A 26,902-nucleotide genomic window follows, 5' to 3' on the forward strand; every position below is an offset into this window, starting at 1 on the left:
CAAAATAAGACAACAAAGATCTATGTTCAGGAAAATACAAAAAATATTGTTTTGATTACCTTCCTTATCAGTTGCTAGCAAAGACCACATCAGAGTCACTGTAGGAATAGTCTAAACTAACCGGTAACTATTTCCAACTTCTGTTGGTACAAAAATACTGAGCAAATATTCTTAAAGGAATCATTCTAACGTCCAGTTTCAAAAGGAGTCATTGTCTGTCTAGAAAATGACGTAAACATCAGATCCTATAAAAATTTTGTTCAAGAAGTCTACTACTAAGTTCTTTCACGCATCTCCGGCACAGATGTACACATTCCAAAAGCATTCGGATTTTTTCAAAAGTAGAAGTTAATTTGCTAAAACCAGTCCATCATCCACTATTAACGCTAGTTCTGAACTAACTTCAAGAGACATTTCTTAACATTACATAAAGGCACAAATTTCTTGAACACAATAGTACGCTCAGTAGTGGCGCATTGAACGCTGATGTGATGAATTTCAGTGGTACTGATTGAACCAGGAAAATGGAATAGGGGAGGAAGAGTATCATAAATAAGGTGCTTATTCAAATCGCCAATTTTCTTCGCCAAAGATCGGTGCAAGAAAATTATGTTCAGTTGTTAAATGGGATGGATAAATTGTATATTTTTTCGAAGATTTTTGTACAATTTATTGTAAGAAGATAAAAAATAGTAAATCTCTTTTCGTTAGAAGCTGTGCTCAAAGGAAGACAGAGATAATAAAAGTAGAGGTAGATGAAAGGAAAACAATTAGGAAGAACCTCTTCCTCCTTATTTTTGATCGTGAACGTCTTCAGAAGTTTAGGATTACCCTATTTCCAAACAGATTCATTTATTTAGGTCAGGGTTGCTTTTTGCTTTTTTTTTTTTTTTTTTTTTGACGCACAAACATACAGACACATGTCCATTCGTGATTAAGAGAAAGCACTTCTCAGGAAATGTACAGTTTTCGACGTCTTGAAAATACAGTACTGTTTATGAATCTTAGACGTATTCAAACATCTTTAGCCTTCCCAAATTACTCACAACTATGCGACCACTTTTGACGTTATAATGCATTCTTGTATGAACGCCGTTAACATTCAGATGTACTTGTCCTTAATAAGGACCGGGTGAATATCGCGGACTAGCTTAGCTATGTGGGCACAGGTCTTCATTCTATCAAATTCTCAAGCCTGTGTAAACACAGATTTTGAAGTTTCAGATTACTTAGACTTATGTTTAACACATAGTTTATGGTGCTTCCAGATTACTTCACATAAACATAATCGGTTTTTAGGCGTTTAGATTGTCCAGAATTATATGAACTTTGTTTTGATTAAAAAGAGATAATAGAGTGACCCTTCTGTTTGTATTCACTCACGCACATTCAGTATTATCTTATCACATGGGTGTTCGCAGAATCACTCTTCTCCCTCGGGTTATAAAAATGGAAATATGGTCCATAATAACGCTGTATGTTTCTTGTCATCATATTCTATATTACCGTGGTTCGGCGAGCCTTGCGTGTTTAGATATCTTCTTGATCGACCTAATTACACTCATGGCCTAAGGACTTGTTAGGGTTGTCCTCAGTAGCGGGAATGTAAGTTATGCACAAATATTTTTTATATTGTAGCTTTTCATAACGTTACTTCCAGTAGGATTATAAAGACGGCAGATTACTTTTCTGATATTTTAACATCTCAGTCTTTTAACAATATTATATTTCTCCTGTTTTCCGTACTGTTACACAAAGTAAGAGTTGAAGAATGTGAATCCTGTACGTCTACACTGTTCTGTGTAGAAAATTTGCTGTTCGCTAAATCCTTTTATCAGTTCTCCTGTCATCGGTGAGTACCGTCAATGAGCCTCACCTGTGAAAAGCCTCTTCAGGCTGTTAGCTGCTCCTACTTTGTAAGTTTTTCCTTCCTTTCTTCCTTCATGTTGTGCAACCTTTCTAACCATGACATCCTAATGGTACGGTGGGGTTTTCCCTGAGTTTTCACTTTAGATCCTTTGAGTTTGTCTCTTTAATAGCTGGAAGTCCTCCACACATTCGTTTCCATAAGTAACTATTATGCGTCTTTACATCATTCCATTAATCAAGTGAAAAATTGGCATACTTCCGCCTTTAATGCCTATACTTTTATTTGATTTTGGGAGACTTTATTGCTGTCTTCAGTATTTAGATATTATCGTTACCTGTCCTTCTCACGCACCTTGTATGTTATGATATTGAACGCAACTGGAGTTGTCTGAGATATCTTATCCCAGTTTAAACTAAAAACTTTTGTCCAAATTCTGAATACCCTGTCGAGGCATTTTCTGATTGATCGCATTACAACACAATTTGAGCATTAGGCTTTTCAGATATTCTCCTTAGTTACTCTGAAATAAAAGTGCTTTTGATAAAAGTAAACTTTCGGTTCCATTTGCAAGTTATACTTCTGCCAACCCTTAAGGAGCTTGTAATTTGATGAGGCCATTAACGTTTCCCCGTGTTACGACACACTGATGCTGACTTACATAATATTAATGATCAAAAAGTTAATTATATAGATTATATAAAGACTTGAAGTACCTGGATGCACTTTTACTAGACTTGAGGAATAATGCTCCTGGCCTTCTTCCGTTTGTCGATCTACCTGAAAGTTATTCAACACAGCAGTAAACCCCGTATGGGGGCAGCGCCGTCAATACACTTCATGCTGTGCAATGTAGGCATTACTTAAGATTCTTTGCTGCGTCCCTTAGGCCCCTAGCTGCAACCCCCTTTCATTCCTTTTACTGTACTTCCATTCATATTCTCTTTCTTCATCGTACTGCCCACCCTCTCGTAACAATTGATTCATAGTGCAGCTGCGAGGTTCTCCTGAGCGCTGAATGGCCATTGTTGCCTCAGTCCTTGGCATGGATGTCGAAAGCCTATAAATCAACACAGCAGTATATAACAATCTTAACATTATCGCTTTATAAGCACTCTCATATTCCTAAGGAAATGTTGGTAGTGGAATTACTTTGCTTTTTTAACCTCATGTGGTCCTTTTTCGTGAAATTTATATATTCTCATTCTTTTAGATATATCAGGCTTATTTCAGTGTAAACGTGATTTATGAAGGTTTGGCTATCAGAATTTTTGTCTTCAAATTTTGAATTTTCCTGGAGAGATACGAGTTTCATAGTCAATTTGCAGAAAAGTATACTGTGTGCAACGTATAGTGTCCGACAAAAAGACAATGACAAATTAGAATGCTTAACACAGTCATTTTTCTCTTTTTAAAACTTTACATTAGTGTCATACTTACTACACATTCCGAAGATAAACAACTACTAAGGCACTAGAACATCATTACAATTTTCTACACACAGAGTAAAATGAAATATCGTTTATTAAGATTAACTACATATAGTCATGGTATAATCATTATGAATGAATTCTTTATGAACCTATTAGCCATATATGAAGGTGCCTAAAAGTATTTATTATTATATATATATCCCAATAATAGATGTATCTTGAATGATGTTCCTAGTATGTTATTCATTTTATGAAAAGTGTTAAAACTACACAACCACATTGAGATTTGAAGTTAATGTATTGCATTGGAAGAAGAATAAATAGAAATGACTTGCAGTGTATCTTGATGTATATGTAATATAAGACCAAATATCTTCAAATTATAATGCCACGTATTCATGAAACGAAACTAATCATGTCATTGCATTTTTGCTACAGTCGCTTTTTTGTGTATGAACGGAAATGAGATTAAATTCTCCTTTTAATTTAGCGTGTAAAGGATTTATTTGCATTCAGTAAGTTTATGGAACTTGTGAAATCGGTTTAGAATTATAGTATGCAAAAGGAGTACTTTTGAATGGAGGAGGTAAGTTAAATGCTCTCGTAAATATTCAAATGAATCTCTTGTCTAATGCTTCTCATATTTGGCTATGGTCCCATGAAATGTCTTAAGGGTCTCAATCGAACTCTGTCGATTCAACTAGACTTACTCGGAAGCGTTCATACAAAAAAGTGTCTTTGCTTGGATATTCTTTATTTATATATTTGGATTTTCGCACCTGAATTTTCATCTACTGTATAACTGTATAACTTTGCGAGTCGCGAAGCCCAATGGTGCTACTTTCCCTTTTCGAAGTCAACATACAAAGCTTCCGAGTAATTATTGATTTAGGTATTTATCTGATCTTTATTACGACTGAGCTTTCATACCTTAGTAAAGTTAATTATAAAGTTCTTGTCGTCGTTCTCATTTATATTATGAATTTTAATTTTTGCAGCAGTATTAATAATTATGGGCTTTCTTACTGAGGCTGAGGCTCTTAATGACTGCAACATCAAGTTTAGCTTTTCGACTGCTGAGCCTCATTCGTTTTCTGTGTGATTCATGGAGCATATGACCCACATACATTTCTCGGATTTCATTCATGAAATGTTTCCTATCACGTATATATTATCGACTGTGAAGTTCAAATAAGGTCATTACGGTTTTGTAATGCAAGACTGCGGAGGCCCCCCTATTATCCTTTAAGATTTTCACATTTAATTGGCCATAATGACTGCGGTTAAGACTGAATTTTTAAGGACTGTTCCATTTAGACTTCGTATTCTTTTCTTTAGCGTTAAAAAGAACGCATTTATCCTACTGCTAAATAATTCTTAGTACGTTTGTGAAAAGAGAGTTTATCCATAAAGGCAACAAATATCAACGAAAATAAGTGTATGAGTATATGTATTAGGTTGAGTTAGGAACTGATAATCCTTGTAGGAAATCGAAATAGTCTGTGTTGTATTACATATATACATACATACATACATATATATATATATATATATATATATATATATGTGTGTGTGTGTGTGTGTGTGTGTGTGTGTGTGTGTGTGTGTGTGTGTGTGTGTGTGTGTGTGTGTGTGTTTTGTTATATATTATTACATGTACTTGTTGGATACATATGAGAATATCTTTTATTTCGACTGTATATTGTCGTCAAGTAAGTGCTAATGTTTATGATCCAAACTGGTACGTTTTAACTACTATGAAATGTCTCAATAAATTTCATGTAGATGAACCTGTATGTCTGTTGTAACTTACAGAAACTTTCCTACCAGATTTCATAGCTTTATGTTCAGCAACTTCTTGGGATATTCATATTATATCAATGTAGTGTATGAACAAAAACTGAAAGGCAGTTATGATATGCTATCGAAATAACAAATTTTGATACTTCACGAAGAATTCAGTTCAAGTAACAATGATTCGAATATTAAATGTCACAAACAGAAGGCTAAAACGAGATCGTCTCTCCTGTCTTATTGTGCGCACGTTTAATTGCATTACGACTTGTGCGTCTTTAAGGGTGTTGGGCATCTCTGATAACGATGAATAATTTCATGATGTGCTAATGTACAAATATAGAAATATGATAAATATCTGGACGTGAAAGGTTGGACGAATCCATTTATGCGTGGATGAATTAAGTCCCCTTTAAGCCTCCCCTTCATCCGACTCTAGCATAATGTTCTTGGCCTGCTCTTCGTCCAATTTTGCTAACCGTGGAAGACGAGGCTGCAGGTGCTCGTAGATTTCTGCATAAGAGAGTGATTTTACCCTGAGGTAAATTAGGCTACCGGCAATGGACATTAGAGTAAAGATGGTGGCATTGTGCCAAGTGAAAAACAGCGTCACCATCATCATCTGGGAGTGCTCATTTTGGTCCCATTGTTCTCCTATTGGAGGGTACAGCAGGAATCCAATCTGGTAGAACCACGTCCCCTGAAATAGTGACAATAATTCATATGAGATATAGCAATGCATTGTTTACATGGTAAATTCAAACGCTATCTATCATGATATGATCGTTAGATCTGCGAAGGACTAAAAAGTTTCAAAAATGAAAGTCATTTGTGAAATCAGGAGATATAGTAAACAGTAAAGGCTGAGTATTCATTAAAAAATTTAAATAGTATTAGTATAATGAGAAATTCTTATTGGAAAGTTAAAAAGTATTCTCTAATATGTACTACTCTTAGATAAAACTATACAGTTCGGGGAATGTCATGTTGCAATATGATGCCATGACCAACCAAAAAATTTTTTCTCTCGGAATTCTTCAGTGCAAGGACTCTACTTAAGTCGTCTGCTTTCAAGGAAAAAACTTAATCTCCGGTTTCTTGGTCTCTTGTCGTAATACTCTTAAATTTACAGTCCCTTTCTGGGTCGGAACTGAATAGCGTAGGTATTTTTGGAGATAGTAGCCTTAGTATAAGAGAAGAAAATTTTCTTTTCTTTTTGCCTCATGGAGTGGATACAAATTTTCATATCTTAGTTTAAAAAAAGGTAAGATCTATTTTTAATTATTTATATGAAAAGTTCATTCGTTGGTTCTGATATTGACAAATGTTTTATAGCGTTCTTGTCAACTTCGTTATTAGCGATAAATGTTGCTTAGTGAAATGAAAATTAATTACATGAATACCTTAAGCAACTTTAATATCAATATTTATCAACCATTTTGATAAACATATATTTTTTGGCTTAGATACAACAACATGGTGAGTATTAGTTACGAAACGTAATGTATCTTTTTTAACAGTATAAGCATTTTTCATATATTTCATAACTTGGGAGGTAATAACACAGATACTGCTGTTATGGTCACAAAGCTAATAACAGGAATTACAACCATAGCAACATTGTATAAGATAACGCCAGTTCACTTTGTAACCTAAAACCAAGATATAGATCGTTATGTAATTACTTCAGGAATTACTTCAGGAGCAGTCACACAATTAAACGTAGTTGGACACGAATTATTTGTCTCTGACTTCAAAGGCTTTATCGTGATTGCTCATCAATTGAATTCAAATGAAGAGTCTGCTTCAGTTCTTATCGTCTGTATTGTTTATAGAGAAAATTGGTAGTTTCTTTACCTTTATTCCTGTTCTTTCGAACGATTTATTACATTTTTTAGAAACAAGATATCGATTTATAAGATTTATACTTTTGACACAGCTTTTTTTTTCCTGATTCCTTTCTGGTTTACACCTTTTTTTTCAAACAGCATAGAAACTTTTTCACGATAAACTATAGTGAATATACTTTTAAAAACAAATATGTTTTCCTTTGAAATCATTTCCAGGTCTCTTCTTTTCAGTTCTCTTTTTGGATTTGAAGTCTCACGTGTGTGTTCATCTGGGCATTTATGGTGATTCCCTTACCTGTAGCAAAACGAAGTAGGCTTTTCCTAGAGCGGGTAGGACGTTTCCTTTATAGCACATCTCCAGAGCCACGCAGACAGCGCAGCTTACCACCACGTAAAACAGAAGCATGTGCACCTGTAGAAGTCCAAAATATTTAACGTCAAAGTTTTAACAGTTGATATCCATTACACACCAAGGGAAATGGGTGTAATATTTTTTATTCAAATAACAGCAAGGGAGTAATTATTGCAAGTGATGAGTGAACAGTGAGAAAACACAAATGCCTACAATTATTTTGTTTAACCGGTTACTATCATGTCATTAATCAAGAGATTGCTTGTATACACTTATATTTTGTCCGCTTAGTCAATATTCTAAATCATTTGCTGTATAACAATGTGCGTTCTTTAGTAACTTAAAGAAAAAAAAATTTAATTATAGTATCAAGTACAAGCTTGCGTGCTTTACGGGTAGTTCTCCTACACCAAAATTAGTCATTTTATGATTATAGTCAAACCATATTCTCACCTTAGCATTTACGTACTTTTAAACCTAAACTTTTTCCAAATTTTCGAATATTACTACTGTATAAGCTACTATATCTTAAACGTCATTTATATTGTACTGTGGTATAAGTATGGAGCTATTGCAAAAAGTGCATACTATGTTTTGAAACGTGCAATCTACAGTTGGCCTTGGCCGGAATGCCGTAAATTTTCACTTTTGTTGTTTTGGTACGAAGGTAAGTTATTCAAAATGTTATCAAGGATCAACTTAGCACACAGAAACCAAGCGAACATGTACAAATATAAATATTAATGATTGACTTAATTAAAGGCCTCTCTCTCTCTCTCTCTCTCTCTCTCTCTCTCTCTCTCTCTCATATCTCGGTTGTGTAAGGGAGTGACAGCTGTTGCTCACCTGTATATCCATCGGTGTACGACCATGTAAATGATAGTAAAATAGTAGAGCTTCCATGCTGAAGGCTAAAACGCCCGATATAAAGTCCATGTCTGGTGGGATAGGCACCCGATAGTGCTGAATTATGTCCACGACTCCATTTAGACCGAAGAAGAAGAACATTGTCATGTGTTGCGCGTTACCTATGTGGGTGAACTTGCCTCCCTCGAAACCCGTGGCAAATTCCCCTAAACATTTTAAAAGAAAACTGAATTAGGAAACGTTGTAATACGTTACGCGTTTTACATATTTTCTTATATCCATTAAATTTCTTATCTGTACAGAGATTCAGAGAGTTCTGACTTTAAGTTTGACTTCTCTAACGAAAAGAAATAAAAAATAAGGGGAAAATGTTAATGCTGTTAAGAACAAAAGATACCAAGGTAAGCGTTGTTGACCTGAATTCTAGACGATAAGAAGTAGGTAGAGTTATTGTTCGTAGCAATATCAGCGATACCTTGGGCTCTTAAATTTGTTTGTTTACCGTATTCCTGACGTTAATTTTGGAACAGGGCAGGATCGTTAGAAAACCTTTCACTCGTTCTTCCGTCTGCTTTTAATTGGTAAGCAAAGAAAGTCATTGACAAAAGAAACATAAAAGAAGATAAAAAGACATAATTAATTACATACATATTTCATTCAACCCGAATCACTTAATTTTTTGCTATGAAATAATCTTATCAAAACTTACTTGCCAGACTACTACTTCCGTAAACGGTGTATTCATTTTCAACAATTTATAATTGAATTTCTTGCAAATTTTTGTGCTAAAACATTGCCTCGTTAAACTTTTGTTAAACTGGATAAAGTGGAAAAAATATTATTGTGATCTAAAAATTTGTTAATGCTTTTGGAATTCTGTATACCTTAAATGATTAGCTTACCTCAGTCGATGGGAAACCAGAGATGCTCGAGAACATTTATTCATATAAACTTTTTTACTCGTGGATAGAGCAAACTTAAAAATCTGCATTATCAAGGTTTAAACGTGAGTAAGATTTCAGTCATCTAGGACAGGCCATATTTTCAACAAAGTAACCCAACAATATATCATCATCAAGTGATTAACGCTAGTTTTTGCAGGCAAACCTGACATTGCTCACCTTTTATTATATCCTCATACGATGAGGAATGTTATGGTTGTTGCTAAAAACTGTATAGTGAAAGGGTTAATTTCAACTTAAATTTACTTCCGTTTAAAATATCGTGTTTACTGACAGAATCCTTCATCTCTAAGTAATGCTCAAGATCAGTTGAGAGAAAATACCGTTTCTGCGAAGGTTCATTGTTCACGGCCAAATCAAAATAGAAGTGGTAGTTCCATTATTCCTCTGTGTCTGAGAGGGTCACGATAAAAACTTACCCGCCATGCCGACTACAGTGGCCACAACTTTCAGGACGCCTTCTAAAGGCAGTGAAGCGCAGCACGGGCATTTGAACGAGGATGTGTTTCTGTAGCGCATCCTATATTTCTCCGACATTGTAGATGACGCCGCCACTCGTTGGCACATGAAGTACCTCATGAAGGTCTGGTATGTGAACCACATCCCGAAAAGGGCGAAGAATGTGCCCGGGACTACGTGACCGATGAATGAGCCCATTTTCTCTGTAAATACAAACATTGTCAGACATTAGAATATTGAAAGCTTAACATCAATTGAACAAGTTCTCTAGTAGTTTATAACAGTATACATAACGAGTGGATTGTTAATAACTGCCTGTGTTGAAGCGCCAATGCAAGGAAGGTTAATGCTTGCATTAGAATAGATATTCGAGATCTTTGTGCTTTGTGTCATGAGCGCCGTGTGGTTTGCTTGTTTACAGTTGACTGAGTAATTTGGGTTGTTGGGTTTGTGGTTGCTTGCTTATAAGTGGTTTTTACCTGTTTATATATATACACACACACACACATATATATATATATATATATATATAATATATATATATATATATATATATCTTATATGTATATATATATATATATATATATATATATATTCTATATTATATATATCTATATATATATATATATATATATATAGATATATATATATATATATATCCGTATATATATATATATATATATATATATATTCTATAATATATATATATATATATATATATATATATATATATCTATATATAATATATATATCTATAATATATATATATATATATATATCTATAGTAAAATAATATATATTATATATATATAGATATATATATAGATATATATAGATATATATATATATATATATATAGATATATATATATATATATATATATATATATATATATAAATATATATATATATTCCTATGGGGTTGTGTGTGTGTGTGTGTGGTGTGTGTGTGTGTGTGTATACATTATATATATGATATATGCATACTTACCAGCGTTCGCAGAAGAGTGAAAGGAAAATTCGAAGACCGTGTTTTCGTCTATTTTTCAAGATGTGATCACAAAAACAGTAGTATATACACATAGTCAGTGTACATGAAATAAATTCTTTGAACTCATGAAAGGAAACAACTATTCTTGAAGAACTGCGGCAATTGGTCCAATAGATGTTATTAAATTAGAATAATAAAAATATATCGTAGGGCAAACTTACATTTAATGATAAAATTTAACTTCACCTTTGGTTTTTGAAAACTGATTGCCAAAACTAGTTGAGTGCAATAACTTGAATGATATTTGTCGCAATAAAATTATAGGTTGCGCATCGAAACATGTACGAATATATTGGCTGCCATTATGTAAAGATATTTTATTCAGCTGATAATGATTAGTTACCCTCAAACATGCAGTTTCGTACATTCCAATGAAAATATTATACCAACCGGTATAATCCACCTTACTTATAGGTATTTTCAATAGGAAAATAAAACAAATTACATCATACACGCGAATACCAATGTACCATAATTGAAATTTCAATATTGTTGTATACAGACCCTAAGTTGACTGAAAACTACTTTAACTTTCTTTATAATAGTTTTTGAAGTTGCTTTACTGATTTAAATAATGTTTATGTTGACAGTTGTGACTTAGAATTCACCAACAGATCCACATACACAGACGTGTATTGAACAAATATTGATACTGAATATTGACGTACATCATCATGGTATTAATCAATAAATTAATATCCAATACGGTGTCTATAAAAATCTCAGACCACTGCTCTGACTCTTCTCAAACCATCTTTAAAATCCACATCCGTTTTAATATTGTCTGCACGACAAGGCAGAAGAAAGCGCGTCAGGTGGATTTTGCTCTTTTTCAGGCATTCAGGTACTTTTGCGATAATTTAGCTTCTAAATGATACCAAACATGAAGTGTTACTTCCAAGGCTAACAATCATATTCTCTTTGGGGGTACAATCACGTTTTGTCATGCAATCCGAATATTACTCTTGCGTATACAGCACTGATAGTGACTCGTCTGCACGATATTGTATACGTGTACATAAAATGCTATGATTGACAAGTATTTCACACTTTCAGTGTTCAAAGACCACTTCCCTCATATACAGGGTGTTTCGAAATTAGAGCCCCTCCCCCCTTCTACAGCATAAACTAAAATTGATATGGACAAAAAAAAGTAATTCAGAACAGGTATTTAAGTTTCTCTCAGAGTATTTAATATTTTGTATGGCCTCCATGTGCCTGTACCACAGCCTGCATTCTTGAGGGGTATGATTTCAGCATATCACAAAAAAGCTGAGACTCAAACTCCATTTCCCTGAGCACTTCAACGTGATCCTTTAAGATACTACCAATGTTTTCACACATTAAGGTCAGGGGAGCTACCTGGAAATTCACTTGACGAGAAGAAATCGATATCACTGTTTCGAAGCAGCTCCTGTGTCTGAAGAGCCTTGAAACATGGTGCTTTATCATGCAAAAATGTGACTTCTTCAACAGATAACACATTTTCAGGATCTTTGAGGAAATGAAATACTCCACCAGTAAGCACAGTTTCTCTGAAGTATTCGCCATTCCATGACTGTCCGTTTTCTTTGATGATTCACATTAACCGTTTAGCTGTGAAACAGAGAAAAATTCCCAAACATTCAGGAAATTTCAGAACTTGGCGATAGCATACGTCATCGCTGATATCATCTAACTTTGCAGCCCAAATGATGTCATTTTTATGATTTGGTTTCCTGACTGTGTAAATGAAGAGTTCATCTGATGCGGCAACATGGAGAAAGTCAGATTCATCCCAATCTTTAAGAAATGGACCACAAAACCATGCACGGTCTTCTCTCTGTTGCTGAGTGATGTTGGCCTTGCTGATAACATGAAATGGCTAGATACCAGATTTTTTCAACTCACGATATACAGCACTATAACTTCTCTTCTTTCCCCTTTTTGTTTCTAGTTCAAGCACCAATTTACGTAAAGACTCTTGGTCTACCCACTGCCTCAGCTATGATGTCTTTTGACTCCTGAGAAAGGACTTCAGGCCTTCCAAGATTCTCACTCTTTTTGCAATGACAATCATATGGATTTTATGTTCCAGTTTCTTTTAACAAAGGATTCATCTCTTTTAATGTATTTAGCTATCCAGGAACGTGAAATTAAGAATGCGCCAGCATTCCTGGCCTCTCTGAAGGTTATAGCCCGGATTCGGTCAATCAATCTGATTTCCGCCAAGTCGTTAGCCATGGCTGTATCTAACTCCGTCACTCAGTCTGAAAATGCAAGAAATGTAAAATGAAAAATAGCTAAATAGAAAGTTAAGATAATGTACTTGGAGATAGGCTATAGCAGAAAACTTCATAACTTTCCATTTTTTCTGTGGAGGGGGGGGAGCCTCTAATTTCGAAACATCCGGTATCTAAAATGTAAAATTTATTATATTAAAAGAATGAGAGTTTTTAGTAAAAGTAGGTGCTCATATCTTAGTGCTTAATTAATTCAAAAAGTACAAAAGAAATTCCTGGCTGTTTTACTGAAGTAATTAATTATATAACTACATCAACACTTGGAATATGCATTTCTTGCCTAATCAGCAAATTAGTAAATCGCAAAATCTTGAACATTATTTTTTATTTATATTCTTGGGCTTTAGAGATCCATTTTTCATGATCGTTTGTCGTGTGCTTTTGCAAATAAGGCATTGAGTAAGAGTAAGCATTAGCTCATTGAACACTCACACGCACGCATGCTTTAAATATGCATGCATGCATATGTAAATGATATATCTGTTTATGATCAGATTTGAATACTATATTATTACAAGTTTAATGAACAGTTGGCAATGAGACGATCCTCTTGATTAGGAGAAGCCTAATTTAGAAATAATTTCCTTTGTCATGTGTTTCACTGGGAACTAGTCTTTTTAAAAGTGACAAGGAATGGGAGTACATGGGACTAAATCAGTATCATAGTATGACTCGTGCAATCGGCATCAAGGCAAATAGTTTAAAGATTTTTTCTTTTGCCCCTCGTATTACAGTATCCAGAAGCTTCGTACCCTCCTTGTGTTTGATATTTATATCACTGATCTCCGGAGCTGACAGAGCAAGGATTGCCACGGTTACAATAAAAGCTCGAGAGATTGAGACAGCTGTGGCCTGTTGATATGTGACTTCTCCTTGTACTTGCTTGAGATATTTTGCAGATGTGTTTTGAACCTTATACTCCGTGCTTCAGGACGTTTGTTCCATCTTCCTTTTTTACTTGTGTGTGAATATGATGGCGATATCTAGTTGCATTTAATGCATATACTCAAGTGGAGGAAAAAAAACCGACTTCTCTCTTTAAAGAGTGCCAAGGATATTCTTTGAGTTTTACTAGTTTACATTTTGGTCCGAAAATTTTACATCTTGCATGGGCCACGCAAAACATGGAAAAGAATGCATAAGTTATATTAAAAATATTTGATTGAATTTTACAATTCAAATTCTCTTCTTCCATAACGTTTTGAAATTTTATTGACACAATATATTACTATACATAATAGCATGAAGTTCGGTAGCGTTGACTGCTTATTGTCTTTACCGTTGTTTCAATTAAATTTTTAAATGGCTTTTAAAATACTATGTACGTACATATAGAGAAAATAAATCATTATGAAAACAGTTTCCAGCCCACGCAGATACGAAGTGTTTAAATGAAGTTTTTTATGATTAAATGCATTAATCCTTTTTTAATTAATGAATAAATTATCAGCTTGAACTGATTTTCAATATTTTTCCAAATAATATTAAAATTTAACTTAAGCATTTCTTTCTCAAATAATGTAATGCTGGATTTATAGAAAGAAAGCTTGTTTGTGTGTTACCCTCCTCCCAAGGGAAAACAAAAGGCTGTGATATTATCGTTTATGTGTACATGCAACCACTTCGTAAGTATCCTGAATAACATGAAGCTTTAGAGAGGCAGTGGATCAATACACGGATTCCGTCGGACCTCATTATCTATCACACTTGTTGACATGCAATTTGGATAAGCGATGTGATAATGGATAAACTTATGTCATACTGTGCACTACCCAGAATTTCGTTTGCCGTTGTTGCACCACTATATGCTGCGAATATTTCAGGGCGGATTCTAGATTTTATCAGTTTCCTTGAGTGTCTCTGCGTGTTGTTTGGATGACTTAATCATGGAGTCTCTCTCTCTCTCTCTCTCTCTCTCTCTCTCTCTCTCTCCTCTCTTCTCTCTCTCTCTCTCTCTCTCTCTCTCTCTCTCTCTCTCTCTCCAGTCTTCTTCTTCTTCTTCTTCCACACACTGGAAAATACATGGCCCCATTTGACAATCATTTGCTGATTTTTATACCACTCACTTAGTAGTTTAATACTATAGCAAGGAAATTTTCTTTTTGACAGAACTTCAAATATTTTATATATATTTTACAAATATGCATATTTTTATTTTTAACATTTAACTTTATACGTGAGAAAAATTTAGCTGTTTAACTATTAATTATTTAAGATCAATATTCGGATGTTTCTGTACGCTTTCCCTACGTATGTTGCTCAGTGCTGACAGAAATGTTTTTAACCCTTAAACGCCGAATGGACGTATTAAACGTCGAGTCAAAATCTCCCCCGATTTCCGAATGAACGTACCATACGTCGGCTCAAAAAAGTTTTTTTTAAAAATTCGAGGAAAAATACTTATGGGCCTACCAGCCAAAAACTTTTGAATCACGCGCCTTGGGGGATGCTGGGAGTTCACGGATCAAGGCGTTGTTTTGTTTACAATTGTTACGCAGGCGCGCAAGCGCGAATTTCTTTCTTATCGCACTAAAAAGTATCAGTGACACATCTCAAAAATTATTTCGTCACTTTGACATAATTTTTGCACCGTTTTAAATTATCCGTTACATGAAGTATTATATATGAAAATGTGCGCAATTTCATTTAAAATACAACAAAAAAATACTCATGATTGTAACTTTTATCAGTTTTGAAATATTTCCATATAAATAACGATAAGTGCCAAAATTTCAACCTTCGGTCAACTTTGACTCTACCGAAATGGTCGAAAAACGCAATTGTAAGCTAAAACACTTATATTGTAGTAATATTCAACTATTTAACTTAATTTTGAAACAAATTGGAAGTCTCTAGCACAATATTTCGATTTATGGTGAATTTATGAAAAAACTTTTTCCTTACGTCCGCGCGGTAACTCTTCCGAAAAAAATCATACATGCGATTGTGGTAATGTTTGCACCATTTTAAAATTAGCCGTTACATAAAGTTTTATATATGAAAATGTGCGCAATTTCATGCACAATACAACTAAAAAACACCCATGGTTGTAGCTTTTATCAGTTTTGAAATATTTTCATATAAAAAATGATAAGTGACAAATTTTCAACCTTCGGTCAATTTTGACTCTACCGAAATGGTCGAAAAACGCAATTGTAAGCTAAAACTCTTATATTTTAGTAATATTCAATCATTTAACTTCATTTTGTAACAAATTGGAAGTCTCTAGCACAATATTTCGATTTATGGTGAATTTATGAAAAAAATAACATTTTCCTTACGTCCGCGCGGTAACTCTTCTGAAAAAATCATACGTGCGATTGTGGTAATGTTTGCACCATTTTAAATTAGCCGTTATATAAAGTTTTATATATGAAAATGTGCGCAATTTTATGTAGAATACAACGAAAAATAATTGAAGGTTTAGCTTTTCTCATTTTCGAAATATTTGCATATAAATCACGATAAATAGAAAAAAAAACACGTTCGGTCAACTTTGACTACGGAAATGGTCGAAAAACGAAATTGTAAGCTAAAACTCTTATATTTTAGTAATATTCAATCATTTACCTTCATTTTGCAACAAATTGGAAGTCTCTAGCACAATATTTCGATTTATGGTGAATTTATGAAAAAAAACTTTCCTTCCCTCCGCGCGCGGATTCTCCGCCATAAATCTCCGAATTGCGTACATCGAATTCTCGGAAAATTTGCTCCGTTTCATATTAGGCATTTCATAGAGTTATATATATGAAAATGTGCGCAATTTCATGTAAAATAAAAGGAAAAATATTTGAAGGTTGTAGCTTTTCTCATTTTCGAAATATTTGCTTATAAATCACGATAAATAGAAAAAAAACCACGTTCGGTCAACTTTGACTCTACCGAAATGGTCGAAAAACGCAATTGTAAGCTAAACCTCTTACAGTATTGTAATATTCAATCATTTGTATTCATTTTGAAACAAATTGGAAGTCTCTAGAACAATATTTAGATTTACGGTGAATTTTTGAAGAAAAAAAAAAATTTACGTCTGAGCGTTACGAATTCGTTCATCATTTTGTGATAACATTTTTCCGGTGTTACTTTTATTGTTTTACAATGTATTATATATCAAAATGATTGAAATTTAGTGTACAATACAACGAAAAAGAAAGAAACTCGTTAGCTTTTACCGTTTTTTGCACAGCGTGATTTTAATACAATTATGTATGATTTTTTTTTTTGCTACCATATATCGCATTATTTACATATGATAATGATATTATTTTTCATTTCTGATGATTGCATACTAAACTTCAGGCAATGACAAAAAAAGGAGCCAAAAATGAACTCTTAATCTTTAAAACTAAGCGCGCTGTGATTTTTTGACAAAATTATTTTTTCCGCTTCCTCGCTCACTCAAAACCGGCTCCGGCATTCGGGGGAGTTTTTTATTTTTACCGCTTCGGCGTTTAAGGGTTAACTTCAAGGTTAGCGCCTTATACCTTTTTGAGTGAATGTTTACTGAAAGTTTTACAAAGGGTAAATTTTTATGTGTGAAATTGGTAATTATACTAAAGCATGAATTTTCATTGTCTAATATGATATTCCAGTAACCTGTGTGATGAGGTGTCTCTAATGTTGCTGAGCAGAATATGCCATGCGATTTGGTGGGGGCATATGCCAGTTACTAATAATCCATTAGGATGGGAAAGGGATCATCTTTGAGGAAGTTGCCTGAATTTTCTGATAAGCAGACAAACAGCAAGTTCTCTGTAAAAGTGTCATATTTCCTTTCTGCTTGAATTAATTTTTTACCGAAGAAATCTAATGATCGAGTTCTACCTACAGTTGATTTTTCAGTTACAGTACCCGTTGCGATATTGTTTGTATCCAGTGTGAGTTTCTGTTTAATCCATGGTTTGACGGTGCCAAGTGGTTGTTTCTTTTGCCAAGACATCTTTAGTGGCTTAAAAGATATGGTGATGGGATGTGTTCCAGTTGAGTCTTATTTCCTCAGTGTAGGGGCTGGCACCACTGAGTACTGATGTGGGTTTTGTATTCCTTATTTTTGGATAAGAGGATTTTTGTCATGGGTAGATGCAAATGTTGATGAAATATATAAAAAAGAAATATCTCTTTTCCAAGACGTGACTGCTTCCTGTTTTTGCGAGGTTTCAGTGTCTGTCAGTTCTTAATGTCAGCACTCGATGAAGGAACCACTTTTTTTCTCTTTTATTGGTGGAAACGACACCAAATTGTCTCTTATGCCACGCTTTTGTGACCTGGCATAGTATTGGATCCAGATTGCATAAAAAAAGTTGGTCTACAAGCTCCTATGACGTGACTGTATGCAGAAAACCAAAATATTCTTTATTTGGGAATGATGTCTGACTCGTAATTAGCTCTGCTCATACAGTGGTATATAAGCTTTCAGAAGAGACCGCCCAGGACAGATAGAGGCAGAGGGTCATTAACAGAATCAGAGGTCGGGCAAATGAAGGTTCCGACGAGTCTTCCCTTCAGACAACAGACACCTATCTCCATAAAATCTTGTCCTTCTCGAGACGAAGAGAAGCAGCTAGCCCTTCCTGCTTGCGATGAGGATAAATTATTAAGCTCATAATGCCTAAGAAGAAGAGAAGCAGCCAGCCCTTCCTGCTTGTGATGAGAAGTCTCTAAGTCCTTCATGCCCCTAAACGATGTGAAGTAGTGAGCCCTACATACCAGTGATGAAGAGAAGTCAGCAAGTTCTTCCAGTTTGAACAAGGATAAGCTGTCAGCATTTTCTGTTAGTAAAAGAAGTTCCAGCCCTTTTGTGTCAAATTTGAATCTGTGATCACCGGACCAGTATCATCTCTTAAATTGAAGCTGCAACCGCACTTCTGTGTCGTCTTCTAACTTGTGCTCATCATGCCAGAAACATCTCTACTGAGTTCCCAGCCACCTTTCTGTGACATCATCGATCCCAAAGCCACCGTGCGAGCATCATCTCTTCAGCTGAAAATCCAGTAGCCCTGCTGTGATGTATTCAATCTCGAAGCCTCAGCCACAAAGGATAACTCTCCAATTCACCATTTAAGTATTATAATTGTACTATCTTTCAACCTGTTCCCCTTATGTATAACTGCTTTAATTTTTCTGTTTTGTCATATTGAATGAAAGCGGAAGGGAGGCAACATTTCTTTTCCTTTGTAAATAAGGTTGTGAATAAATGTGTTGTAGTGTTGTGAGAATTTCTCTTTATATTCATTTCCCATATTTCAATTGCTGGAGTCGAATCTTTATTGTTTAGAGTTTGAAATAACCTGCAACGAATTGTTGCAGGTTATTTCAAACTCTGTAATCATTACAGTGGTGACCTTGCAGAAGACTTAGACAGGGAGGCTGCTAAGGATGTCGTCCTTTAGCCTGTGGAACTTGGCACCAGAGTTCCAGAGATTGAATGTAGAGTGCTTGAATGTGTAAATAACGAAAGGTGTGATAATTGCCATCAAGGGTATGTCCTCTTGGTGTACCATTACTTGAAAGTAGCCTTTCATGAGGTCGAATTTGGTGAAAACCTTTGCACCATCCAGGATGAAAGTGATATCTGCCGTGTTTTTAAGTGGATTGGGGTTATTCTTTACCTGTTGATAGAGGCCCTGAGTTTTTTTTAACCATGTAGAGTAGGGAGACCTTATGGCAAAGGCCAAGCCATTCCATTTCTTTGAAGTGCATTTTTGCTGCAGCTAGTTTCTCAGGTGGAAGGCATTGTAATATGGGGTGAGTTAGGGATTGAAGACATCTGGGAATTCTTGTAGGAGTGTGTGCAGCTCCAATGGATAGTGGTGCTGCACTGAAGGAAGTAAGATCTTGGATGCCATGTCCACCAGTAGCCTGAAGTATCTGAGGAAGTCAGCATCAAGAATTGGGTTCTGGACTCTGGTGATGATTAAATCCCCATTATTTCTTCCTCATCATGTGAAAAGTAATAGTCCAGTGGTCTTATGGTGGTATTGGTGACCATGAGTCGTTGGTTGGTGGCTGGGGGTCTCTGGCAGTCCACTGATGATACCAGGTGGATGAATTTAAAGGCGTCCATGTCCACCAGGGACTTTTTGCTGGAGGCTTGATATATGATGTAGAATCTGATGAAACAGGAGTCCACTGGGGTTATTGTGGCCACTATGTTGTTTCTGGTGGCCACCCTGCTTGTTTTTTTTTTATGCATCCATGGGCACAGTTCCTCGCTGCTCTGCCAAACTTGTGGTGTTATAGGCTGAGGACAGCTGATGGCGGCAATCTTTTTCTTTGTTTGAAGGTACATTATTGCATGGCAGTTGCTTGGGTCACTCTGTCATTATCTTGGTTGTGCTCCTGGCCTTGGTCTTCTTTGGTTTTGTATGCACTGTGGGTGGCATGTTGTGATCATGCTTTTCTACCTTCCAAAAGAGGTCCACTGTTGTTGTTGAACAGGAACTTGAGTTACTCCAAGGATGCCCTTTCAGCTGTGTGTTGCGTAGGTGGAGAGCTTGATAGGCACAGATGGAAGGCAACAGGAAGAACCAGATCAGGACTTAAACTGCCAGTTGTATTTGGCCCTCTTGTCAAGGAAAGATGGTGTCTGGGATCGCTTCAAGGACATAATTTGTTTTCTTCTTCTCAACAACGAAGTTTTGTCAGCAGAATTGGATGTCTGCCCTTTGGTTCAGTTGTTAAAAAGTGAAGTAGATTGATATTTATTCTATGAGTTCTCATGTTTGTGATTGGATTTTTTTTATAGGGTACCCTTACTGATCATCTTATAACAGTAGTCATGGCTGTATTTACTCCATTAGTCACCAGGGATTAGGTGTGAGGACAATTATATATTCTTTCAAGAGCGTAAAGCCAAGATTGAGGTGCCATATTTAGCTGCTAGTGGCTTTTCACAAGGTTCTTGTGAAAACCATAAGGAGTCTACCATGGATGACATTGGGCTCTTGAAGGAGAACAGCCAGAATTGAGTTTCCTTATTTCGTCTGATTTTGACTATTTTTAGCAATGGGTATAGCTGTATTTAGTTCATTAATCATACAGTGTGATGCCGAAGTTGTGCCGTGGCCACCAATTTGGTGGAGGATGACCTTGTACTCTAGAGAGAGAGAGCAAAGCCTTTAGTGGCTCTTTAGTCGGAAGGGCATTTGCCGTTCCAAGTCTCTCCAAAATCACAAATGTAAGGAAACTTACACGCAAGATGTGGAAAAACAGCTAGCTTCATTGGCAGGCGTGTGGGACTATACGTAGTTATAAATGATCCGTCTCTCATATGGTTTAAAGACAGAGTGATTGTACTGAAAGTAATGTATGAGCTGGTGGTTTGTGAGAAACGGCTGAACCTGACAGCTAAATCAGGTTATGGCAGCGAAGCTGAGAAGCTTACAAAGTAACTAGTCTTAGATATCGTTGACCACGTAGTAACCACATTTCAAAAAGCTTGGACATCTCACCCTCTGATGAAGCCAAAAGAAATGCAATAAGGTATAAAGGTTTCCTCGAGTGAAGCCTGAAGCCTCAGGCTACTGACCTCTAACCCAAGTACACGCAGACTTTAATATTCTCCAGTGGCAAAAATTATGGATTTATTTGGGAATAAACTTTTCTTATCGGCAGACGTAAACACATCAATTTATCCATACAGATAACATTAACAACGATAGCGGTGTTCATCCTCTGCGATTGGTTTCGATTAGAATGTATTGAATTCCGAAGAAAAATAACCAAAACGGAGATATGAAAAAATGTATCAACTAATGTAAATGGTTGTTACTTCTTTTATCGATTATTAATACTGATGATAAAATGCAACACCCAACACTTAGGTTGCCTCGCCATGCGCAGGATATTTTTTCAAGTCAATTCACGCACTATTTCTGCCTGCCTTTATTTTATTTTTATTTTTACATATGTCAGTTTTTTGTACTGTAACATGTTACTGTGGAGTATTTTGTTACCTATTTCTATATTTATATTTTTTCCTGTTGTTGCTAACCTTTTTTTGTGACGATGACGAGACTAGACATAATACTTGGATAAGGAGGTGTACTTCAGGAGAAATAATTTTCAGATGTGCGAAGTAACTGAATTTCATTTGATTTTACTTATGGTACACATTAAATGGACTAGTAGTCAATAATGGACGTTCATGTAGATTGATAAATTCCGAAACTCTTTCTAAAGGCAGCTTTGGTAACTGCCAGAGGAAAGTCAAAAACGTCGACCCTAAATGAAAATATACTTTTAACTGTTTTGAAAATGTCAACGATTTGTTTTGCTAAAATACGGAAGCCCTAGAATGGAATTATGCTGCTAACAGAGATGTACTAAAATATGATAATTTGTAGTACAGACGTATGATAATTTGTCGCTCCTATCACTGTCAGAAATAGTTTTCAGTTAAACGCCATTTGCACTAATAGCTTCCTGAATGTTACGAAATTGGAAAAGTTTATTTCTCAACACCTTTTACTTATTTCTTTCACATAAATAGGTTAGTCGATACCATTAGCTGCTTGGCGCCAGTATGGAGTAGAGCAATCTGTCGATTGCACAAATGAATTATAGCTGTTCGCTCAAATAGATTTCGCTCATGACGCATCGTGTACATCTCGAAGAGTGTAATAATTAGGAGGGTAATGAATCTTGGAGGCAAATGAATTATTCACGAATCGGTGTTGTTGGTTTAGAAAATGAAGAGCATAGTAATCAGTAAATTTAAAAGGTTGCTAATATGAAAAGTTCGTAGAAAATTTAAGCGGTGAGAATCTTGTTTTTTTTCTGTTTATTTATTTTATTTTTTTGTCCCCTTTGTTTCCCTTGTTTGGATGATGTGTTGCACGATATCCGAAACCCTAATAACTGGCCATGCAAAATACTAGGTGTGGTCATTTTCGGCAGCAAGAAATAAATGGTTATAATATATAATAGAAACAAATATACTTGATGTAATCTCAGTCGGTTTGCAGTGGAATGCCGCCGTCTCGCGGAAAGATACTTATATGTTTGAGTAACAATGGCTCTGAGGAGTATTTGTGAATAGGTGTAAACTTGAAAAAGTTCTGGTGATGCATTTTTTTGTTCAGATTCACTTGTGTCGGTTCGGATCGCCACCGTATTATGTTTTTGTTAACTAGCAACGATGTCTTTTGTTGGTCCCAGCATATTGATCTTACGCAATGCTTCGTATGAATAATACAGAGGTACGTGCAGTGGTACAGAGCTATTTTTAGTTTTTCTCCTTTTTTTTTACTGCTTATGCCAGGCAATCTAAATTATGTAACGCAAAATGGCTTACCACGGATTTTAAAATTCATTGGAATTACCATGCTGAGAAATGTTCTTTGCTGAATATAGACTGTCAAGGTGTTCAGAGTACAAACAAAGACATATTGGTATAATTCCTTCTCAAGGCCTTACTGATAATGCAGTCAAAGCTTTGCAGCGCTTGACTGTCGTCCTTATCATACAGTTTCCCAACTAGCCCTCTTTAAATTTGTGATAACCTTTATTTCACATAAAATGTAGTATACGTACGTATTATATTTGCTGAAGTTAGATACGTTTTCATTCAAGCCAAAATAAACCAGTCTTTATCATGATAAAACAATATTAACTTTGGTGGGACTTTCTGTGCTGATGGCATTCACTAGTTCACGAGTTCTGTATGTTATAGAATGAATTAGGATGAAAAAACAAAAAATTTAACAGAACATTTTTTAACACGTTTTAACCGAATTTGTAGTAGCTGCAAATGTACAGTTGAAATTTTCTCCTTCATCATTTACCTGTACGTTACCGGCAAACATGGAATATTTATGACGATTCAACCATCCAGTATATGAACATAAACGATTAAGTTTTTACAACGGCGGGATGAGTAGAATATTTGTATAAAAGGTGACGCCTGAAATACGAAGGGGAGGTGTTATAGCAAGTAATCGTTGAAGTTCAGTTTTAGAACTATTAATTATGTATTGGTTGTGGGTGATTCAGAGATGACCTCTGGATGATAAAAGTAAACTGAATAAGCTAGATTGGGTTGCAGAAAGAAAGTACGGTGGTAGAATAGAGAGGAAGGAAAATAAATTTTAAAAGAAAAACAAACGGAGGAAGGCAGATGTGGGCAGAATGGAAACTTAGAAAATAAAGGAAAGCTCGAAACAAGAACATCTATAGATACCTAGCCACGGTCAGAGAAAACAGAAGAATGATATGAGGATTAAAACAAGTATAAGTAAACCTCATTCTACTGGGAATGGACTACAACAAAAATGTAGAGTACCAGGTAAACCTCATCCTCCATAAGACTCCTTTCAAGGTAATTTTATCACACAGTAAAGTTACAGGCACTGAGATGAAAGTTTATCAAGATATTTTTCACTTGTAATATTTCTTGTAACAAATTGTTGTTCTTTAGAATGGCACACTCCCATCGTCCATATCAGTTTGTATTGATTTAGCACGCACCTCTTTATACATTGAGCCTGTAAATATTTTCAGATGATACATGTCTGATTTTGCTCATTTCACGTTCCATTTAAAGGCAAGGAATCTGGTCCGGATTGTATTTTGACAGTCCCGCAGAGTTTGCAGTCGAACGTTGCTCCAATGCATTGTTGACTGTGCTGCCTATCGGCAAATACGGCATATATCTTTTTCTTTGAAATTTGTACTGCTTTAGTCCATCCCGGACCAAGGTAACGTTTAACAAGTAATTCCAGCTATAATCTTTTAAATTTTATTCAAATCCTACATTACTGAACACCTAAACTCCAACTGCCTTCATTCAGTTCACTAGTATGACCTCCATGTGGAAAAAATCTACTACATCACTTGTCACGATATTGGTTGGCCATTTCTGTCGAACTTAGGAGAACCATTGGTTTCAGCTCTTGATATCTGACAGACATTTGACAAAGAGTAGCTTAAAGATCTCTTAGTAAAGCTTCTTGCAGATGATCCTACTTCTCTCTTTAAACTCATTGTAAGCTTTTTTTCGCTAACCCCTTTTTATTGATCATTGCGGAATGTACATTTTCTTCTCTCGATTTCAAAACTCAATTACAGCTTATTACCTAATTGCTTTCCATTTGACGTTCATCAGTAATCATTTCGCCTACTTTTGTCATCCTTTTTATCACTGAGTTTCTCACCCGATGCATGTTTTTGTCATTGATTCAGTTTTACATATCTTGCTTATTTTAGCCCAAGACTTTGGAGAGATCACATAAGCCTCTAAAAATTCTATATTTTGTCTAAATAGAATAATGTTTTTCGTCGGCATTTCGTCCCGGTTTAGAATATTATTTTCATATCTGAGATAACTTCCCTTGGAATCATTGCAAGGCCATATCTCTGTGGTTTTTGAACTGACTGGCTTCTTTACACTTATTACTCTATCCCAAATTTACTCGGTGGAAATCAGTAATCCTCAGGTATTGTGACTTTCTTTATCTCTCCTACCAAACTTTCGAAGCTTCTGGCTGGTTCTGTTTTCACATCGTTTTGTAACTTTAATCCTGTAAGGGAAAGACATGCTTCTCTCTCTCTCTCTCTCTCTCTCTCTCTCTCTCTCTCTCTCTCTCTCTCTCTCTCTCTCTCTCTCTCTCTCTCTCTCTTTTCTTTTTTTTTTGGCGCGGTAAGAGCTTTGATTACCTTTCTCGTTTGCCTCAAAATCTCAAGGCTTAAGGATTTGTGTTATTTCAAAGACATTTGTGTGTAGTTCAGATGTTATGGGAATACTGAAATGATCATGCACAAAATTTCTCCAGGCTGAACGTCCTTGGAATTACATTATAATTACTGTTCACTAATGTTTTCTTCGGCTTTGTCTGGTTTTTAGGTACTTTTGGTGCGTACTAATGAAGCTTAAAGCAGAGTAGTATTTTTACCTATTTCCCATTAAGTACTTTAGCGGGAATTGCTTTGTAATGTAGTTTAGTCTAGTTTGGTTATATTGGAATCAAGGAATGTATGGGGTAGGAGAGATTAGTTAACTGTCATTATTTTTTTGCTTGTTTTTCCTTATTTTGAAAAGACGAGTTGAAGAGTAGGTTGTTGCTGTTTGACAGTCCGGCGTGCATATTGGTTACTGTAATGTCAGTGATTGTAATAAGTATAGAATTCATTTCCCGATTTGCTAAGAAGCTCTTTAAGAGAATAAAGTGCTTAAATGAAGAGGACATTCCCAATAGAAGAATTATATCAGCGGTTCATTCTGGAAAAAAAAAGGTCATTTACAAATATGAAAGATATTAAATGCTTCGTGTTTTAGGAAAATGAACTGTGAACCTTCGTGGTTAATATTTTTGGCCGCACGCGACTTAGTACTAATATAAACATAGGAAAATAGTGCTTCTGACTGATGTCACGAATATGAAAATTCATTACTTCCTTACATTAACCAAGGTCGTGAATGGAACCTTGCGATTGCAGGTTACAAGGTCGATTATTTTTTCATTATTGGAGTGGGGAAAGAAAATGTATTTTTATCTTTATTAATACTCTAAAATGACTTTTATTTCCTCAGTGGAGATAGATCGTATATGGTATCAGCAAATATAAATGTTCTTAATGGAGATGGATCGAATATGTTATATGCAAATATAAATCAGGTATGGAGTACGACCAGAGGCTAGGGTAATATGTTTCGAATTAATCCTTGAATGCTGTGTATTGCTAGGTTGTATTGATTGCGACCACCTCTTCGTGTGAATGTTCAGTGTATTTTTTTAGCCATTTTCTAACCACCATTAGGAGAGACCAAAGCAAATACCTTTGTAATGGTAGTGACCTTCATTCTTTAAATGTTCCTTAAAAACAAGTTGGACATTGTCTTCTTATGTTCGGAAAGCGTTTCAAGTCAACTGCTTAATTTTCGTAAAAGATAATCCGCCAATGGATGCAGTTAGATTTGTATAATAATTTTCATTGATAAGAATAAAAACAGACTGTCTCAATCTTGATATTAATTTTAAGAAGAGA

The 26,902-nt window shown here is 35.3% G+C and overlaps 1 protein-coding gene across 3 annotated transcripts in view; it reads right to left on the reverse strand.

Annotated features, from left to right (window-relative positions):
• Positions 1–4,911: 4,911 nt before the first annotated feature.
• The window catches only part of LOC135224156 (transmembrane protein 45B-like), a 169,018-nt gene continuing 147,027 nt past the window's right edge, over positions 4,912–26,902 (reverse strand). For all 3 annotated transcript variants that reach the window (XM_064263033.1, XM_064263035.1, XM_064263034.1), the window contains exons 2-5: positions 9,545–9,787; positions 8,143–8,369; positions 7,240–7,356; positions 4,912–5,794 (exon numbers count right to left, since the gene is read on the reverse strand). In XM_064263033.1, the coding sequence (XP_064119103.1) occupies positions 5,507–5,794; positions 7,240–7,356; positions 8,143–8,369; positions 9,545–9,782 (870 nt within the window). In that variant the 5' untranslated portion in view covers positions 9,783–9,787 and the 3' untranslated portion in view covers positions 4,912–5,506. The remainder of the gene's footprint in view (positions 5,795–7,239; positions 7,357–8,142; positions 8,370–9,544; positions 9,788–26,902) is intronic.

Source organism: Macrobrachium nipponense, chromosome 10, assembly GCF_015104395.2.
Source record: "Macrobrachium nipponense isolate FS-2020 chromosome 10, ASM1510439v2, whole genome shotgun sequence".
NCBI classification, from domain to species: Eukaryota; Metazoa; Arthropoda; class Malacostraca; order Decapoda; family Palaemonidae; genus Macrobrachium; species Macrobrachium nipponense.